The sequence below is a fragment of the Artibeus jamaicensis genome, unplaced genomic scaffold (assembly GCF_021234435.1).
Source record: "Artibeus jamaicensis isolate MK-2021 breed Jamaican fruit bat unplaced genomic scaffold, CSHL_Jam_final contig_797, whole genome shotgun sequence".
NCBI classification, from domain to species: domain Eukaryota; kingdom Metazoa; phylum Chordata; class Mammalia; order Chiroptera; family Phyllostomidae; genus Artibeus; species Artibeus jamaicensis.
In genome coordinates this window covers 8,076,456-8,097,196 of record NW_026521977.1, presented here as the reverse complement: position 1 = coordinate 8,097,196, position 20,741 = coordinate 8,076,456, and the positions used below count along the sequence as shown (strand labels likewise).

General features: G+C 53.5%; 1 protein-coding gene across 1 annotated transcript in view; it reads left to right on the top strand.

Moving 5' to 3' along the window:
• Positions 1 to 8,743, top strand: part of USH1C (USH1 protein network component harmonin) — a 44,423-nt gene extending 35,680 nt beyond the window's left edge. Inside the window, exons 21-27 of the mRNA XM_053673175.1 lie at positions 2,288 to 2,329; positions 2,862 to 2,915; positions 3,235 to 3,334; positions 6,018 to 6,124; positions 7,349 to 7,351; positions 7,506 to 7,561; positions 8,617 to 8,743. Coding sequence (XP_053529150.1) covers positions 2,288 to 2,329; positions 2,862 to 2,915; positions 3,235 to 3,334; positions 6,018 to 6,124; positions 7,349 to 7,351; positions 7,506 to 7,561; positions 8,617 to 8,740 — 486 coding nt within the window. The 3' untranslated portion in view covers positions 8,741 to 8,743. The remainder of the gene's footprint in view (positions 1 to 2,287; positions 2,330 to 2,861; positions 2,916 to 3,234; positions 3,335 to 6,017; positions 6,125 to 7,348; positions 7,352 to 7,505; positions 7,562 to 8,616) is intronic.
• Positions 8,744 to 20,741: the final 11,998 nt, after the last annotated feature.

The following is a 20,741-nucleotide window of genomic DNA, read 5'->3' as shown; positions in this document are numbered from 1 at the left end:
ACCCCATGCGGGGTGTCTGGGGACTTGACCCTTTGGCTGCTGGTTAATCAAAGAGGAACAGGGCAGAGAGAACCCTCAGAGGGTCCCAGAGAGGCCTCGTTCCAGCCCTAGGTACCTGAGGTTTCTCCCTGCCTCTTCCCCTGTCTTGTTCCCTCAAGGCGGAGCACAGCTTCACACCAACCCCACCTGGTACTGAGCCAACACCAAGGGGGAAGTGGTGGCCCAGGTCCTCCATCTGCCCAGGGTGCTCCTGTGCACAGGGTTGCAGAAGTCCTGGCTAGTCCAAGAGTGGTGTCAGGAAGGCACGCAGCCACTTATCATCCCCATCTCCTGGGGCTTTCACCCACAGAACCAGCCATCAGATCGGCTGCCTCACCACCATGAAAGAGACTCCCAGATGGAGGGAGATCTTGCAGCCAGCCTCCTCACTGATAACCCACCACCCAACCGCAGACTAACATGACTACAGGCGGGGAGCTAAGGGGAGGTGTCAGCTGCACAGTGAGACATGGGGGGTCTGCAGAGGAGGCTGCTGCCAGGCCGAGACCGGGCAGTGATGGGCGGTAGCTAACAGAAGGTGTGCTGCATCAAGCCCCGTTTCTGTATTAACTCATGCAGACTTTACAACAACTTAGGAATTAAGTGCCAGTATCACCCACCTTATAGATGAGAAACAGAAGCAGAGAGATTAGGAAACACGTCTATGAGGCCACAGCTAGCGTCAGACCCCGTATTCTAACCCAGGGGGTCAGGTTCCTGGATGCTATACCATTCTGCTTCTCAAAGCACCGTGATTGTAAAACAGACATTTAAGGGCCGTGTTGCATGTGGGTCTCCATGGGCGAGAGGCAGGAAGGTGAGAAGTCCGAGGGCCGGACTGGGACTCCAACATTTGCTCCACTGCCCGCTGACCGGGTCACCTTGGGCATGAATGTCACCTCTCTGGGCCTCAGTTTCTCCATCTGTCGGATAAAGGGTTGGGCTCCCTCTTCAAGGGCTGACCACCTATCATGGCTTATAAGTCTCTGATGTAAATTTACACAAGACGCATCCCTGAGATGCAGCTCCAGTCCCTCCCTGAGAGCACTGTCAGGGGGAAGATTCTCAGGCCCATGGCCAGCACTGCCCAGTGTGCAGCAGGGACAGCTGGGGGGCGGGGCAGGGCCCTCGATGAAAGAGCATTGACTCCATATCCTGCCTAATAATCTTTCTTGCCCATGGATTTGCTGCATCCTTTCTATCTGCGGCCCTGATACCCACGGACCGGCCTGGGGGGTCTCCCTGGCTTTTGGGGGTTGAACCAGTGTGACGAAGACTAGTGAGGAGGACAGACAGATGCCCAGAGATCCATCTGCTGCTATTTGGCCCTCGTGTTGCACCCGGAGCTCGGCTGCTGCACATGGCCTCCCCGTGGTGCTGACCGCGGGCCCCAGGGGACATTCGTTGTGGTTTAGCGAACTGTGTGCTAGGGGCTGGCTCCACTCAGTCTGGCCAGGCTGCTCCTTCGCTGCCACCCTCCTGTGGGGACTCACGGAGACTTTGCTGCTCTCGAGCTCGGTGTGCCTGTCCCCTCAGCCTGTGGCCCCTGGACTTCTGCTCTCTGTGTGACTCCTGGGAGAGTTCTGGCCCTCCCTCTCTCCCTTCTCACTGCCTTGTTTCTACATGTTGGGGGTATTATTCCCACAGCCCCCACCAAGCCGGGTCCCCTGAACTGCATGTCCTCCCTCCTCCTCCCCTGGGTAAGGCTCTGGGGAGGCCCCCAGTCTTCTGGGTGAGATTTGTATTGAGAACAGCACTGGACATGGGCAAACACAGACGTCCCGCTTTCCCTCTGGGTGCCTGACCTCCCCTTGCCCCCTACCCCCCATCATCCTGTGGCCGATTCCCAACAAGAGCAGTCTCTTGAGTATTGTTGGTCCTTTGGGATCAGAGCCCTGGGTGGAGAAAAGCTGGGCTTCTTCCCCCAGAGCCTGGACCTGGCCTCGCAGGGCACTCTGGCTACCCCGGCCAGCCAGAGATGCTCGCCCGGCTGGGACAGTGCGTGGTCCAGAGCCAGGGTTCCTCCAGCACTTCCCACAGCTTTCTGCTTCTCCCTGGGCAGGGGTGCTCTGGCTGCTGGGGCCGCCAGCCTCCTCCCTGCACACCCCATCCAGGCCACACCTGACCCCTCCCTCTCTCCCCTACCTCTAAGCTGCCCACCATTGTCTTCCTCTGCCCCAAGCTTGATTCCTGCAGTGACCCTCAGGGGCCTCTGATCTGTTGCCCTAACACTCTCCTTTGCTTCCAGGATTTCCGGAAATATGAGGAAGGCTTTGATCCCTACTCCATGGTGAGAGAGAACTCTCCTGCCCTGGGGGGGGGGGGGCGCGCCGCAGGCACCCCAGCAACTGTGGTTGAGGGTTATAATATGCTCAGTGGTGGTATATTATGGGCCCTGGGGGGCCCAGGGATGGGGTGGGGCATATGAGGGGCCCCAAGGAGGCCCTCACGGCTCCTTCCTGTGAAGGATCCTTTCAAAGGGCATCCCAGTGTGATGGGGGGAGGGGGTGGTGTGGTTTATAACAAGTTACACTTACTGAGCACCAACTACCGACCAGGTGCTTCGCTGTGTGTTGACAGGCCCTCACCAGTCTCACAATACACCCAGGAAGAGTGGGTCCGGGGTTTGTGGGTGTGCCCTCGGGTCCCCCATGGGCTCTAGGCCCCCCGTTGAAGACTGCTGGCACCGGGGTTGGGAAAGGTCCCCTTGTCCATGTGTCTGTGGGGCCCAGTGTTCCACAGGTGCCTGGCTTCCCCTCCTACCCCCGTCCCGCCCTCATCTTTCAGGCCGACTCAACTGCCCCCCTGTCTTTTCCCTCTAGTTCACCCCAGAGCAGATCTTAGGGAAGGATGTCCGGCTCCTGCGCATTAAGAAGGTACCTGGGTACTTGAAGGTTGGGTAGCCACCCCCATCTCTGCTCCTGTCCCCTCCCATCTTGGTCCCCTCTGTCTCCTAGTCTGAAGAGAGTCCTGGGTGACCCCCAGATCCTCACTGTTCTCCTCCCTCCCCCCGAAGACGCCCTTCCCTGTGGTGAGACCCCACGCCCAGGCCCTCTCTTTCTCCCTTACGGCCCCGCCATTGGCCCCACGACTTCTCCTGCCCTCTGTGTCGCCCTGTCAAGAGCCTCAGTGGCGCCCAGGTGCCCACAGGCTGATGTCTGCTCGGCTCCCTGAGGCCTGTTTGCCTCTCACCAGGAGGGAGCCTTGGACCTGGCCTTGGAAGGCGGCGTGGACTCTCCGATCGGCAAGGTGGTCGTCTCGGCTGTTTACGAGGGGGGCGCTGCTGAGCGGCATGGTGAGTGGGGGCGGCCGTGTCCCAGTGTGGGGACGGTGTGGTGGTTATGCAGGGCTCTGCAGGAAAGCCAACAGCCGTGCGCTGGGGCTGGGTTGGCGGTTGCTCAAGAATGCCCCTCCAGTTCATCCATCCGCCCAGTGCCACATGTCGCCTGTGGGCGCACAGTGGTGCCAGGCCTGCGGATTCACAGCCAAACCAGATGCTACCCTGTCCTCCAGGGCCTCCCCATCTAGCAGTGAAAACAATGACAGTGTGGTCTGCAGGGGGATGACAAAGGACTAAGGTGGCGGGTGGGGAAGCTGTGGGAACTCTGAGGGGCCCCAACCCTCCAAGGAAAAGGGAGCCCCTGGGAAGGCTCCTTCCTTCCTAGAAAGGTGATGCCTAAGCTGAGCCTTAAAAGATAAGTCAATGTTACCCCCTGAAGATGGGAAAGAGCTTTCCAGGAAGAGGGGACAGCACATAGACCAGCAGGAGACAAGCCATCAAAACCTGACCCGTCCTTCTAATAACGATAAAAAACAACAGCGTGCCAGGTGCTGTTCGGGGCTCCCAGCGCACCACCCTGTGTCTCAGTCATTTGTGTGTATCAGCTCATTTAATCCTTACAACAGCCGAAAGGAGGCACTGCTATTCTCATTTTACAGCTGAGGAAACTGAGGCACAGGAAGGTTTAAGTACTTGTTCCAGAACCCACAGCCAGCAAGCAGTGGAGGCAGGCCTTGAACCCAAGCAGCTTGATCCTGTGGCTTTACTGTCTAGCACAAGTGCCACCCCTGCCCGGGGCCTGCCCCCTCCCAGAGGGGCAGGGAGCCCCCTCCCAGCCTGTGTCGGTCTGTGGCATGGTCTTCTTGCTTTGCCTTTATCCCTCATCCACAGAAACCCTCATGCTGATGAGGGAAGCCTTAGCGGCCCCCAGCCACAGACCCTCGAGGCAAACTATCAACCCACTCACCTGTCAGACAGCATCTGACACCTCGCCATCGGTGACTTCTTCTCCCAAGTCCAGCAGGCTCTTCAGGCCTCCCAGGTCTTTGTATGGGCGTCCTCAAAGGAGCAGGCCTGGGCCCTGGTCTTTCTGGGCCACTGCAGGAGTCCTTTCATTGGACCCCTCCTGGGCAGTCTAGGCCGGGGTCAGGCTCTACCCCAAGCCCCAGGTGGCAGAATGGTGGGTGGGTAAGGACATGATGGAGGAGTGGCTCTATGGGAAAGTCATCTGGTCTCCGGTAGCCAGGCTTATGTGGGGTACTGTGGGGTACTGAGGTCTTGCCCAGGAGGGGGTTGCTCAGCTAGGGAGCTGCCATGGCCCACCACAGCCTGCCCTGCCCACACCCTTTTCCTCCGTCTTATTTCTGTGCCAGCTGAGGGGTGGGTTGATGCTCAGCCAAGAGAGCCCCGTTTGCCATGTCGAGCAGGGAAAGAGGACCAGGATGGATGGTTGACTTTTCCTGGCCCTCCCCGACCTTGCAAAGCCCCATCCCAGCCAGCGCCTTATTGGACCTTAGGCTCCACCATGGGTTTGTACAAAATGAGAAGGTGAAAGTCCCCTCTCCCCAGGCGGACTATACTGTACACAGGGAACTGCTGTGACGCTTTGGTCCCACACTGCTCTGGACAGGCAAGCAGCTGGGAGGAGTTTCCCCAGGAGCGCAGGTGTTGGGGCCACCACCTTCAGTAGCACATGCCCCATTCTGAGGGGCCTTCATGCCCCTCATGCCCCGCAATGCTGCTTCTGGGTGATCTGATTCAACAAAGCCAGAGAGCATTCAGTGAACACCAGGACTGTGGTGGTGGGGTGAGTTTCCAAGTTGACAATGTGCAGGAAACCACTCACAAGCTCCCCGCAGCTTGGAAACCCACATACACACTAGCATATTTTGTGTTCTGACAGTCCTGCAGTGAATAACTGTTTAGCTTAGAACTCGGCTTTGCCCAGATTTATTAGATCATAGGCCATCTCTTCCATGAACACCTCCAACCATCATTCATTAGTTCAGGAAGTAGCTGTTCAATTCCTATTTTGTGTTGGGGATAAGGGTCAATCTTGTCCTCTCTTTGTGGCTTGTGGAAGAGATGGACCATCAGTCAACAGACATGTGATTACAAATTGTGAAATAAACTATTCAGGAAAAGACCAGGATGCTGCAAGAGAATGAAAAGGGAGATCTGCTTCAGAGCAAGTGTGTGTGGGGAGGGGGTGCAGGGTGCGGGTAGAGAAGACGTCTTTGGGGAGAAGACGTTTCATCGCAGATGCAGATGAGAACACAGAGAGAGGGGACAAGTGTCCCAGAGGGAACAGCATGTGAGGCAGGAAAGAACGCGACCTGCTCGAGGTCCTGAAGCCAGCCAGCAGGGCTGGAGGGCAGAGAGGATGGCCCACAAAACTAGCTCCTGTTTTTAGTAAACCTTCCAGGAATGCAGGTCTGCCTCCCTCTGAGACAGCAGAGGCCCCTGGAAGAGATTCGCCCCTGCTGTCCTCGGCTGCCAGCGGGGTGAGGGCGGGCGGATGGTGTGGGAATGAAGTGCCCGTTGAGTAACCTGGTGGACGGTTGCCCCTCGTGCTTTCTGTCCCATGTGAGTTTTCAGAGCCCAGGAATCAGGCTCCTTCTGCAGCTCAACAGTGACCTAGTGGGCCAGGCACATGTCACTTATGGCCCAGTTGCCAGTCAGCCTCATCTCCCTGCAGGTGGGATTGTGAAAGGAGACGAGGTCATGGCCATCAATGGCAAGATTGTGACGGACTACACCCTGGCTGAGGCTGAGGCTGCCCTGCAGAAGGCCTGGAATCAGGGGGTAAGACCGAACCCCCTCCCTGCCCCCCTCCCTTGTCTGCTGGCCTTATAACGTGGCCTCTGCAGCCAGGCCTTACAGTTGGGGTGCCCCATCCCAGGGCTGGTATCCAGAGTCCCAGTAACTCTTGAGTGACACCCACACAGCCCCACACAGCCAGTGGTCTCAATCTGATGATGTGGGATTCAGAAAAATAAATGCCAGTTCCTCATCTTGAATCCAAAATGCAAATGGCACAGACTCCTGATGACCAGTTGTGGCAACCCACCCAAGAAAAAAACTTAAGGTCTTCTCTAAGTGCACACTGACCAGGAAGCAAGAGAGTGCTTGGGGCCCTTTAATGCGGGCCATTAACGGAAGCGGAGGGCCCGCAGTGGAGGAGGGGCTGCTGGTAGTCTGTTCTCTGCCCATCAGATAGATACCCACCTGGGTCAGGGCTGCCACATGAGATCTCCCGGGCTGTGCACTGCACAATCCGATGGGGTGCCCTCCTACCGACACGGTGTGAATGGTACCTGCTCATGTTGTGCAATGCACAACCTGTGCAACTGTATGCAGGCGGCCGAGCCTGAGGTATTAAGTTCAGAGCCGAGGAAGCTGACCAGATGGGACTGGGACCCACATTCAGGGCTGTGGACAAGAGAAGACTTACGGGTAACATGATGACTGTCTTTGATTATCTGAAGGGCTGCTTTAGGGTAGAGGGAGCAGAAGTGTTCTTGGTGGTCCTTGAGAGCAGAAGTAGACTGGATGGAGGGAGGTCCTGGGAAGAGGTTTCAGGTCAATATTAGGAGCTACTACATGGTAGAAAGGCCCAGTGATAGTTCGCATACCTTTTATTGGATGTACCCAACCCAAGGATGGATAGTGATGGATAAGCCAAGGATGGCAGTGACCCACTGAGAAGATAAATATACTAGGATCAGAAAGCTAGGCCTATAATTTTCTAATTGGCTGTGTGCATCAGAATGACCCAGGGACCTTGTTAAAAATACTGTTTCCCAGGACCTACCCCAGATTTCCAGGGGCAAGTCCATGCGTCTAGAGTTTTAAGAAATCCCCCCTGTGATCCTGAGGCTGCTGCCTAGCCCTGGTCCACAAATCAGTATTTGGGAGCTTAGTGTCATTCAGGGACCTGGCCACCCTGGCTGGCCTCTCTGGTTCTGAAGCCTGAGACTGGAAGCTTCCCCAGATCATAGGATTGCACAGTGAGGCCCATCCTACCAGGGGGTCCTCCAGCTCCACTGGGGTCTGCCTTCCCATGGGAAGAAGGTCCCAGCCAGCCGATGCTGGCCTCTGGTGCCCAGGAACAGGAATAGAGTGTCAGGGACAGACGCCATCGATACCTGAGCGTGCCCCAGAGTCACACGCCTTCTCCCCACAGGACTGGATCGACCTTGTTATTGCTGTCTCCCCCGTGAAGGAGTACGATGATGAGCTGTAAGTGTGCGTGGGAGCCTGGCCCGCCACCTCCCCTGTCTTCTCACCCTCCAGAATCTTGGCTGCCTTCTGCCAGCCCACTTCCAGCCTCCATCCGGCCTGAAGGAACTGTCCGAGCTCACAGCTTCTAGTAGTAATTGCTCCTCAAAAGCACCTGAGCTAGAGAAAGCCTAGAACTAGGTCACTGTCCTGAAGCGTTGTCAGAGCTGCCTCCAACACTGTCTTGTCCAAATTCTTCTTTATATATGGAAAACTAAGGCCCAGAGAAGTTAAAGCCTCAGCCCAAGTAAACAGTGAGGTTGGTACGAAGCCTCAGGACTTCTGATTCCCCACTCAGAACTTCATCCCCATGCACGGTCATCAGCTAGCTTAAAGTTTCTGTCTTTTACTCTCTGCAAGGTCTGCTGGATAGGTAACTGCATTCCCTCTTGCTGAGCCTCTAAGCTGCTAGGACCATGGGCTTCAGGCCCACTTGCAGGATAGCTTTGGCCCAGTCTCCGTCTTTCTCTGCGATTCTCTGTGTCTGTTTCTCTCTGTTCCATCCCTGTCTCTGTAACTGTGTGGGTCCCTGTCTCATTCTCTCTGTCTCCCTGTCACTTTCTGCTCCTTCCTCCCCACAACCTCTCCCTTCCTGGCAATCTCTCTCCCATCTGCATCTCTCTTTCCCCTTCATCCTTCTTCCCTTCAGCTCCTTCTTTCTTGCCCTCTCCTTTGCTTGCATCTCTCTGGCTCTGGGTCTCCGCATCATTTTTACTCTCTGCCTTTCTCTGTCTCCATCTTTGTCTCTCTCGGCCTCTGTGGTATCCGACCTCCATCCTCATCTCACCACATCTCCTCCCTGCCCCTCCGCTTGCCAGGCATGGCTGTACCTGCTTGCTCCCCGTGCATAGCAGAGGCTGAGTTCTTTGCACATCTTGGAAACATCAAGGTCATGTAGCAACTAATTCTAGAACTCAGGGCCTAGGAAGAAGCCAGTTGAAGGGAGCGGCCCAGTGGAGCTCTGCCTGGGAATAACCGAGCCCTGTTTTGTTTCCTGCTCTGCTCTGCGTATGTAGCTCTTCTCTTCCCTCCTCTGCAGCCGAAAGCCCCCAGCCGGTCCGAAAGCTCCTTGAAGACCGTGCTCCCGTGCTTAGGCACGGGTTCTTCCTGCAGCTGGAGCCTGGCAGCCCCCCACGGTGAATAGGCAGGCGGGCTGCAGGGCCCCGTCTGTCCATGCTGCGTGTAGTGGCCGTCTGTGGTGGCCCATGCCATCAGCAGGTTCTTTGGACTGGTGTCTGGAGGGGTGCACATCTCTGAAGTGCCACCCGGGTCTGCTGCTGGCCGCACTGGGATTCTGTCAGACTCAAAGGCCCTCCCACTCATGGGAGTTACGCAGAGCCCACTTTGTAGCACGCTTGGGACCTGGGCACCCTGACTCCCCACAGCCCTTGGGACCGGCCCCGGGTCTCACACAGCACACTAATGAGCAGGATGGAGCCGTGAGCACCATTCTCTGCTGGGCACCGCCAGTGCTTCGAACCAGGCAGGATGGGCTGGGAGAGCGCAAGGGAGCACAGCCTGGATTTCCCCTTCCCTGGGGGCACCGCCTCCTGGGAGCCTTGCTCCACCACGCCCCATGTGTGGACAGAGTCAGGGCAATTAAGGGGCACTTAAGGCTGGTCCAAAGAACCAGGGTTGGCCTGTTGGGGTTGTTCGTGTCCTGTTGTGACCTGTCATGGCCTGAGCCCTGCTCGGACCAAACTGTCCTCTGTGCCTTCTCTCTCCCTTGGCTCCAGATTCTTATCTGTGGGACACTGTGGAGCTCAGCTATGGGGTGTTTCCCACCCTGTGACAGGGCTGTGCTCGTGGACAGAGCTGGCAGGCTCCTGGGAAACTGGCGTTGGGTGTGGCCTCAGCTCACAGCTGGCAGCACCTAGGGCAGACCCACGCTTGGACTTCCTGACTTTTCCTATCACAAGTTCCTCAAAACATAAGGGCCTCATGCTTCCAAGACAGTAGGCCTACTATGCTATCATTTCTGGGTTGGCCTCAATGGCCCTATGTTTTCTGTCACTTGTCATCTGCTCTTTGTGAGGGACCCCTCTGCCTTCTGGTCCCCTTCGACCTCATCCCAGGTGTCGCTTCTGCTTTCTCCCTGGCCTCCTGTGTGCTGTGTCTATGGCTGGTGTGTAGCTGCCAGGGGCTTGCACCAAGGGGGCTTCCAGAGGTTGTCAGGGCCTTGTACCCCCCGGGGGACTCCCTCTGGTCAGACCCTTCCCTGCACTGAGTGTGCACCCACAAGGCCTGCACCCTCCTGGTCTGTTTCATCTTCCCCCAGGACCTTCTTCTGAAGTCCAGAAGGAGAAACCAAATTCACCCCTAGAAGCCAGTGAGCTGTGGACACACTCTTCCAAACACAAAGCCTGGAACCAGCCTTGAGAGATGCCAACCTGCAGACACCCTGGAAACACAGCCAGTGCCCAGAAGTTTCAGATTCCCATTGGCCCCACAGAAGCGCTGCATAAGGAGCACCCCCGGCCATGCCTCTGAGCAAGTGGGCAGCCAGCCGTTCTGCAAAGGGCCCCCGGGAACAGCCTCTCATGTCTTCTCTCTGGCCCTGTGAATTTGGTTTCTCCCAGCCCTGGGAGACTCCTCCCTTGAAATCTAATAGGGCCTGACTCAGGTCTCTCCCTCTCCACCCCTCTCTTCTCGCTCCTGCTGCCACTCCTGCTAAGATGGTTGCCATGAGCTTTACTCTGAACTCATCAATAAAATAAATATTTCAATTCCAGCTTTCAGGAGAGAGTGTGGATTTGGGCAGCAGATTCAAGACCGTCAAATAAAAAAAAAAAAAACATAAGGTTTTGGCACCTACTCAAGAGTGAGAAGCAGAACCCAGTGCTGAGACTGGGGTCTGACACGAAGGACGTGATCAAACAGCCAGGGCCTGGCGTGGAGCCGAGGCCGGGGCAGCAGGAGCCTGAGCTGGGTTTCAGCATCTTCTCAGTCCAGCAGAAAGTGAAGCCCATTTGGTAGGGACTTCGCTCAATTCTAGAAAGCATAGCTAACAGCAGGAACCCCAGATGGTTGCCCCAAAGTATGGGGTGCCCCAGCTCCTGTCAGGGTCAGCATGGCTGCAGCTGCTTCCCCTGAGGTCACTAAGACCAAATGTGAGGGAGGTACAGGGGTCCACTCCATCCGTGAACTAACATTCAGCAGAACCTCATGGAAGGAGGCAAGTGCTTGAGCCAAGGGGCTGCTGAGGATAAGTTGAGGCCCTCCTGGTTACACGGCCCAGGGATATACTCCAGGGAAGAGAGTGCGGTCGTGCCAGTATAGGTATCTCATGGAAATCCAAGCCAAGGAGATGAGCTGCCTCCAGGCTTCTTTAGAATTGGAAGTGGAAAGTGATTCTGATTTACAGTGTCTCTGTTTAAGCCTCCTATCTCTGCCCCCAGCTTCCCCTGCATCCCCAGGGCTCAGCCTGAACATGGCCATCATAATCTCTGCCTAACTCTAGGTGACCTTTCAGCTATAGCTCCATCATCACTACATGGCTCAGTTTCCAATTCCAAATTCCCAAGGCAGAATCTGATTGGGCCAACTCACCTGAGTGGGCAGCCCTGGCGTCAGGGACCACTCCCAGGTCTACTCAGCTGTGGCTAAGAGGTGGGGTCACCTCTCTCCCGACATGGCTGCTGAGGCAATAGGGACTGTGGGCAGCAAGTCGTGATCAATGGGAGGCGGTGGGGGACAGACAAAGAGAGATAGGATCTGCTGGACTTTCTGATCTCATTGGCGACAAAGCCACAAGGACCTCCTGATAACTGGCTTCCAGACAGCACCAAGCTCAGAAGTTCTCTGTGTTTTCTTACATAACTCCTAACTTGGCTCTGGAGACAATTCCAAAATGAAGGTGAAAGGAAGGAGCTCATATTGGCTACCACCTGCAGTGGGCTAGACCTGGGCTGGACCCTGGTGTCTGCCCTCTCAGACTGCAAGGACTGGGATTGGTGCATGGCCCCCAAGGAGCCTCACTAACAGCTGACACTTAGATAGCATTAACTACATGCCAGGTACGGTTCTAAGCACTAAACTCATCTGCCCCCCTCAACAACTCTACAAGGCAGGTACTACTATCATCACCAACCCCATTTTATCAAGAGAAGATTGAGGTACAAAGAGTTTAAGTGACTTTCACTAGGTCACATGTGAGAAGGTAGCAGAGCTGGCATTTGAAGCCCAGCCACCCTGGCTCCTGAGACCACACCTTTCCCTACTATGTGCTGTCGAGAGAGGGCCGGGCAGCCCTCATCAGAATGTCTCAGGTTCCAGACCTTTGGCAGAACAATTCTCCCCCCAACTGAAGAACAGCCGATGTTCTGCTGTTCAGGGTTGGTTACCTCCTCTTGCTGCTGAGGCCTCCTGCTTGTTGACCCTGGAATCTCACCATTTGAAGTTTATCTCCAGCTATTCTTAGTTCTTGGCACCTCAGAGTAAACGAGTTTGTCAGGGCTTATCAGCACTTGATGAGTGAGACAATAAAGAGGGCTTGAGCCCCTGCTTAGACGAGGGGGGCGGGGCAGGTGTGCCACTGGGCAGAGCTGGAAAAAATAGGGGAAGAGGAAATAGGGGAGGTTGGGGACATGGTGACAGAAGTCCTGAGCCATGAGGTCGCCTAGGGCTGGCAGGATCCGTGGGCTGCAATGGGCTTCAGCTTCCTCTTTATGAGGCCTGACTCCCTTTTCACTATCATCAAGGAAATCAGTTCTCATGCATTTGAAAGCTGTCACACGTTGAACCCAAAGGAGACAGCTCTCCCTAGATGACCTTTGCAATAACCAGGTAAGAAGTGGCACAGCCCAGATAATGTGTATAGAGGTGGGGCCTGAAGCAGCTCCTGACCTTCTGGGGAGCCATGAGGGGCACTGGGCCAGACCTGGGAAGCCACTGAGTGCCAAGACTGAGTATTCAGGACAAAAGCCCATCCAGGCAAAGCACCACCAGGGCACCACCCGTTGGCTCCCACGCGCATGGCAGGCATCACTACTTTAATCCAGGGAGCTCTCTCTAACCTGCTAAACAGGGTGCCATGAACAAGTGATCAGATCGGGCCCACAAGATGAACCCAACTTGCCACCTTTGAATTGGAGTCCCATCCTTGGGCATTCAGGAAAATTGAGACCAAGTGGGGGACACAGGACAACTCCCAGGGCTAAGACCAGAGTCCCAACATTGTTCCCCAAATATCCTGAGCAGTGAGAACTAAAATCTGCCCTGGGCCATGCTGCTTAGTCTCTGTCTCCCCTTCTCCGACTATACAAGGGATATATATAGTACCTATTTCACAGAATGACGAGTGTCTAAAGGTATACAAGTACTTAGAAACAGTTTTTGGATCTCAAGTGAATGCTGACTTTTTAAAAAATCTGGGATAAGTGCTGTAGAAAGAGCAGATTGAAGCCCACTGCGCTCCTCAGGATGGAGCTTCCCAAAGAGGGGTAAGGGGGCTGTTCCTTTCCCAGCCTCTGTGTCCCCCTCCACATGCTGAGTGCAGAAAGTCCTCCACCCACCTTCCCTTTTTGGGGAGCGCTTGTTCCCCCACAGGCCACCGGCTGAGTGCTTGTGGGCACACACATATGCAGGGTGAGTCCTAACATTCATCTGTGTTAATTTTATTCTGAAGTGCATGCAAAGTATTCTACCCTACTGGGGTGACGCAATGAAAACCATATGGAAAAATCTCCTGTGAGTGGTGAGATGCTCCACAGGGAAGGGGTGGAAAACAAGGGATTTTTTCCATTTGAATACAAGGGAGAGACAGTTGTCCCTCTCTCCTCCAGAAAGGGTAGAAAGAAAAAAAAACACCTTGGCTTCATTGAGAGATGGAAAAGACTGCAGATTCTCACCCTGAACATTTGGAATGTGTACACCTAGGGAGACAGTGCTCTGGGCTTTAGGGCACCTCAGGGACTTAATCCAGGAACTTGACCCTGACTTTAACACTTCGGTCTTCTTGGGCAGATGAGAGAAGTTGCATTATCCTTTTGAAAAATTGTGGTAAAATACACATAACATAAAATTTACCACCTTAATCTTTCTAAGTGCATGGTTCAGTACGGTCACATTGTTGTGAAACCATCACCACCTACCTGTGCAGAACTCTGCCTCATGCAGAGCCCAGGCGGTGCCCACAAAATGCTAGTTCCCCCGCCCCTCCTCCCAGCCCCTGGCAACCACATTCCACTTCCTGTCTCAATGAATCTGACTACTCTATGCACTTCATGTAAGTGTAATCATGTCGTATTTGTCTTTTCGTGACTGGCTTCTTTCACCTAGTGTAATGTCCTTGAGGTTTATCCATGCTGTGCCATGTTTTAGAATTTCCTTCCTTTTTAAGGCTGAATGATATTCCATTGTATGTGTAGACCACATTTTGTTTATCCATTCATCTGTCTGTGGACACTTGGGTGGCTTCCACCTTTGGCTATTGTGAATAGTGCTACCACGAGGAGGGGTCTACAAATACGGCTTTGAGATTCTGCTTTCAATTATTTGGGGCATGTACCCACAAGTGGGGCAGCTGGATATGCTTTATTATTCTTTCAGATCAGAACAATTATCTAGACAAATAGCTACAGATATAATTCTCATAGTACATGAAGAGAAAAACGCTTCCAGGGAAAGTGAAAGCAAAAATTCCTTATCTTTATTTCTTATATATGTTCCAAGTCCCAGGAAGCTAGGGCTTTTAACAGAAGCACTAAGAAATCCAAAGAAGTTTTATTTCCCCACAGCCCACATGCTACAAACCCTGAACATGGTTAACAAGCACCTGACAGCCACCTCGGGCCCACAGTTCCTAACTCCAGGTCCACCGATGGATTTAGGGGGTGGTTACAAACCCCAGTGTTTGAATCTTCTTTTGGAGAAGTGATCCAAAGCTTTTATTGGATTTTCAAAAGTATTTTTAACCCAAAAGAGGTTAAACCCATGTCACCTTCTCATAAAAAGGTGGCAATTAAAACAAAAACAAAAGGTATTGGGAACTCCCCCCAAATTAAAAGTGAGCTTCTTCGGTGCAGGCCTTGCAATCACACTGTATCTCGAGCACTTAGTAAGGTACCTAGCACATGGTATGTGCTCAGTAAAGATATGCCAACAGCCCTGGCTGGTGTAGCTCAGTGGATTGAGTGCGGGCCTGCGAACCAGAGGATCGCGGTTCGATTCCCAGTCAGGGCACATGCGTGGGTTGCAGGCCGGTTCCCTGCAGGCCACTTCCCAGCAGCGGATGCACGAAAGGCAACCATACATTGATGTTTCTCTCCCTCTCTCCTTCCCTTCCCCTCTAAAGATAAATAAATAAAATCTTTTAAAAAAAAAAGATATGCCAACAAATGAATGAAGGCAAACCTGTCAAAAACAGACTAAGAAATGTACCTTGATGAGATCATATAAGTCGATGAGAAAGTTGAATCTCATTTATAGACATCAATTCTTTACCTAGCTGAGGAAGCACACAGCTGTTATGACCATTATTGCTGATCAAGTCATTTGTTCATTTGTCTAATTAATATTCATTTAACAAAGGAATTGAGTAGTTACTCTGTGCCAGAACCAAAGATATGTAAGACAGCCTCAGCCCTCAAGCAGCTCCCAGTCCAGTGGGACAGACAGACCCACAAATGACTCATCACAATCCTGGGTGGTAGGGCAGTGACAGTGACTATACCAAATGCTGGGAGGAGCCAGGAACGGCCTTGTGGGAACACCAGGGAAGGCGTCACCGAGGAAGTGACACTGGAGCCCAGAGCTGAAAGCCGAGAAGCGGTAGTGAGTGGGTGAGGGAACCTGTTTTTAGCCTCCATGGCCCGGTACTCGGCACACACACCACAGGTACTTCCCAAGTGCAGACTATCAGACCACAGGCGACCCTCTGTCAGGGCAGGGCCTTCGCTGGAAACCCCAGGGCAGGAGCAGCCCAGCCCCCGGGGCTCACTGGCTCATCACCCATCGTTGACCGTGCCTCCGCAGTGTGCCCAGATCAGCGAGGCTCACGGTTCACACACAGTACCCAGAAAGCCTTCTTCCAGCTTCCCCGCCTTTACACTCACTGATATCCCTTCCCAGCCGTACAGCCATGCCCCTTCTTCACCTGGAAAGGCTGGGCCACCCTTCAGGGCCACCCTTCAAGGCTACCTTTTCTCCTAAAGTTACCTCTCCACATCCAGTCACCTTTTTTTAAAAAAATGTATTTTATTGTGTTTTGTCAACCAGACTATAGGCCCCAGAGGGCAGGGGCAATCTGCTATTATTCTTTACCAGGAGGCAATGTGGTGGAGGGCAGTGGTTCCCAAACCTGGTGCGCACCAGAGTCACCTGGCAGACACGGTAAAACAAGTTTCTGACCTCTACCTCCAGAGTTTCAGGTTTAGTAGGTCTGGGGTGGGCCAGAGAATTTTCATTTGCATAACTTCTCAGGTGATGATGTTCTCACTTTGAGAACTGCCGCTCTGGGAAGCACGTGGGCTCCAGTCCCTGAGAAGCTGGGTATCACTCTGGGCTATGCCTCCCACTGGCTGTGTGAGCTAGGCAAGTCCCTTACCCTCTCTGGGCTTCACTTTCACAAGGGCACAATACTACTCACGCTGTAGGGTTACAGAGGAGCCCAGCAGGCACACAGCAGATACCCAATAAATCCCAGCTCATTGATTGGCTAACTGCCTCAGTTACAGATCTGGGCACCCATTGGCTGAGCCAGGTTATTTCTCCCAATTAGGGGAGCAAGCAACACCTCAACACCCGGCTACGCCCACCCTCTCCCACCAGGACCAGCAAAGGAATTTGGTTTGGTTTCTCCAGTGTGAAGGGCGAGGCTTTCCCCAAACCACTGGGCTCGCTCTTGACAGAACTTCTCCAAACCCTGTCCTTCGCCCAAGCCCCAGAGCACCCCTGTCATTCCATGATCACTTTCTCAAGAGCACACTGGATACTCAAAAGTTTAAGATTGAATATAATCACAACAGTTTGAATTTTTATTGTATTTTAGCCAAAGGTAGGTTTTGACTCTACATGTGGCACGAGGGGGTACTTTAGCCATTTTTCCTTGGAGCAGGTAAATGTTAGGTAGTGGCTCCACCCCTCTCACCCCCAACTCTTCCTCCCCACTTTCCAGGGCTCAGCCTGCCTGAGCGGAGAGGCCTTTCTTTGCCCAAACACCAAAGGGAAGGGTCTCCCCTGACTCCTCCCCCACACAATTACAGTCGCAGGCCACCCACACTCATCTCCATTTATGCACTGAGTTTTCGCCAGTGCACAAGAAAGTCAGCTATATGCATTACGTATGGGCACATACTCCAGCAGCAAGTCTAAATAAGGACGTGGGCTTGCTCTGCAGACACCACTCTCAGACAAGTGCACCCACCTCGCTCTCTTCCCCACTGGATAGCTGCCACTGTCCCTTTTGCCTTCCTCATCTACCCCACCCCTACCCCAGCCAGCCTCTCTTCCTCAGCAGGAGGCTCCCAGGCGCTGCTACTTATGTTGCTGGGGGACCTTGGGCCAGGGATTTTCCTCTATGCCTCACCCCTCCTGCCATAAAGGGAGATGACGATCCAGCCAGGCAATGCAATGAAGGGTTTGGCACTTTGTTCTCATCCACTTAAATTTTAGGTAGGAACTCAATTAATTATTAAACATCCATAAGAGTTGCAGCATTATTTACAGTGGTCTACAGCAGAGACAACCTAGGTGTCCACTGAGGCATGCAGAGATAAGGAAGGTGTGGTGGGGAGCAGAACATTGTTTGGCCAGGCAAGGAAGGAAATCCTGCCATTGCGACACCGTGGAAGAACCTTGAGGGCACTGTCCTAAGTGACATGTCAGAGGGGGAAAGACAGATACCGAATAGTCTCCTGTATGGGACCTAACAAAGCCGAACTCAGAAACAGAAGACAGACTGGTGACTGCTGGGGGCCAGGCGGAGGGAGAATGGGAGAAGGAAGTCAAAATGCATAGACTTTCAGGTACAAGAAAAGTGAGTTCTGGGGATGTGGTGTACAGCATGGTGACTATAATTAACAATACTTTATTGTGCATTTGAAAGTTGCTAAGGGAGAGGATCTTGAAAGTTCCCATCACAATAAAAAATTATAAATTGGTGAGATAATGGATGTTAACTATTGTGGGAATCATTTCCCAATACATACATATATGAAAACATCATGTCGTATATCTTAACCTTATACCATGTTACATGTGAATTATATCTCAATAAAACTGGACAAAGTCGATAAATGTCTCAGGATTTCGGGCAGGAGGCCCTCAGCTGGTCTGAAGATGGAGGAGCCTGGCGGAGGTCTATTGTGCGCCAGGCCTTCTCACACACGGGATCCACGGTGGGTGGTCCTTCCTCCTCATTCACAGCAGAGGGTCAGGGAGATTGACTTGCCCAAGGTCACAGCTGGTGGGGTAATGTGGGGACCTAAAGTTCCCCAGCATAGACTTTGGGTCCAGGCAGCTCTGCTTGGGGGGTGGAGGGCCAGGGAGACGGGACCTGAGCCTGAGGGAGGGGGAGGGGAAGCCAGGTTGTTCAGCGGCGCCCACCTTCCCCACCCACCTTCCCCGCCTCAGCCCCAGCTCTGGCAGGGCCCTCTGGGCCCAGACAGCAGAGGCAGCTGTCAGCGGCCAGGCAGTGCCAGAGAGAGGCATCCTCTTTGGCTGAGCCCAGGTGGAGGTTCTGTTGTAGCAAGGCCCCAGGTGGGGAGAGGGGAGGGTCAGTACACCTAATGGGATCCCACAGCGCCGGGCCCCACCGTGACCCGTCCCTGTACAGCTGACCTGCAGTCATTCCCCTCTGTCACCAACAGCAGTTGTCTCCAAAGCCAATCCCCACGTCTGTGTGCCGGCTTTACCCACAGGGAGAGTGAGGCCCCAGTCAGAAGAGCCCTCTTACACAAGTCTTCCCATTGGGCCTTCTGACTGATGCCAGGGACCGATGCCCTGGCTGGGGCTTTCCTGCGGTTTCTAACACAGAGGAAAGGCAAGGTGCACAGAGATACGCAATCTTCCCCAAAGGGCAGTTCTCTGGGGCCTGCACTCCCTCCTCGGGGACAGTCTCAGAAGCAGAAAAGTCCTCAGCATGCCCCGCATCCCTCTGGGAAGTGGTTAAGAGCACAGGCTTTGCCGCCGGGCCTAACTGGTGTGTATCCTTTCTCTGCCACTCCCCAGCTGTGTGACCATGGGAAAGGAGTTAACTCCTCTGAGCCTCAGCTTTCTCCGATAATAATGACTACTAAACAGAGTTACTCTGAGTTTTAAAACAGGGAAAATGTATGGCACGTACTAAGCATTCAACAAATGTCAGTGAAACAAGAGGGAAAATCTTACCCTCCCTCCTCCCCCATTTACCTGTCCGGGAAAAGAGCAGGTTTGAGAATGGTCCGCAGCTTGAGCAGGGAAACAGGCTCGCTGGAGACACCCTGGGTGGGCTGGAGACACCCTGGGTGGGTACGCAAACTGGATGCGAATGCTGAATTGCTCTGGGGAATAAAGGGCGAGTTTTGAAATAGAGGCTAAGAGGCTGTATGGAAGAAAGGAAGAGGAGTTACAAGATAACAGGAGGGAGAAGACCTCCATTCCTCCATGGAGAAATGGGGGGACTTTACTAAGTTTCTGTTGTGAGGTGTGAAAATTAAAACTTTCCACCTTCCCTCGAAGAGAGAGTTCAGCAAAGCCTCCATTTTTAATTGATGGGCTGGGGAGCTGGATCTTTTGGGGATGCAAAGGGAGGCTGAGTTTGACTTCAAGTGACTTTGAGTGAGCAGAGCACCCAGGTCATGCATAGAATTGCCCTTCTGAACTATGTTGCCGTGATGAGGATGATCTTGGACCAACACTTAAAAGGGCAGGAACAAGAACTTTACCTAATTTCTATTTCAAGCCCCCATTCCACCAAGCTGGCAAAAGATGTTCACACCGGGCTTTCTTGGAGTTCTTTCCCCGCCTCCCCCGTGATGTGATGCCAAAAAACTGGAAAGAGTGTGTCTTGCTCCTGCACCATCCACCCAGGCAAGTACGGTCCCTGCCTCTGTCAGTCTGGTGGCCCTGCTTTGGGGTGAGGAAACCTTTCTTTGAAAGAGCCCACGTGTGGATTTTCTGGCACGGTGTATAGCTTTTCACTTGGTAGGTGACTATCTCCCCCCATCCCACCCCCGCACCCACCCACCCCCACACGGAGCAGGCAGGGAGGCTGCCCGCAGGGTCCTGCTCTCAAGGCCTCCCCTCCCCTCTCCTTTCCTCCCCATGTAGGGTGGGGTGGAGATGAAAGGGAAATGACTTTTCCCTCCTGATTCCAGCTGTGACATTTTGTCTATAACTAAATCCTCTTTTTTACTGATCTTATAGCTGCAACTGGCTGCAGCTTCACCCAACTTTATTGTCTGCTTTCCAACTGGCCACAGCTTCACTCATCTGCCTGAAAGGGGGGTGGGGTGGGGGAGGAGACATCTTTCCAAGTCAGGACAGATGGCCCTGCTGCGCCCTCTGCGTTGTCACACAGTATTCTGCAGTATGGATACCACTGTGATTTTTGTTTTTGTTTTTCACCAGCCCACTCTTGATTGGGGTTATTGAAAGGATTGGATTCTTGAACTGTCACCCCACTCTACTGTGTCACTATCATCATCCTGATGACCCTCTCTGCTATGATCGCTGACACACTTGATGAGCCAGATTGAGACAAGGCACTACAGCCCAAACATCAGAGACGGATGACTTTTGTGAAGCTCTGCACCAAACCCTGCCTGACAAAGGGGAGGAGGGGCCATGCCTTAGGCCACACCCATGCAGTGGGCCAGTGCGTCGAATCTATTTTCCAAAAATCCACACCAGGTTTTCCATCCTGTAGGGAGGAAGGCTGAGAATTCTCACAGGGGAATAAATAAATGGCTCCGAGCAAGCTCCTTGAACCTGCTCTTCTAGCACCGGCATCAGAACCTAGAAGGCAGCATAGCTGAAGTTGGGAACATGTGAGACCCGGTACCTCCCCACAGAGATATTTGTAGCTCCGTGTACATTTCTGGTGTAGAAATAAACGGTTTCCTACAGCACAGGTTGCTCCACGACTATGCCGTAGACATCTTTCATGTCTGTCTTTATAACTCCATTCTCTGTACTTGCCTCGCAGTATTTCCCAGTATGA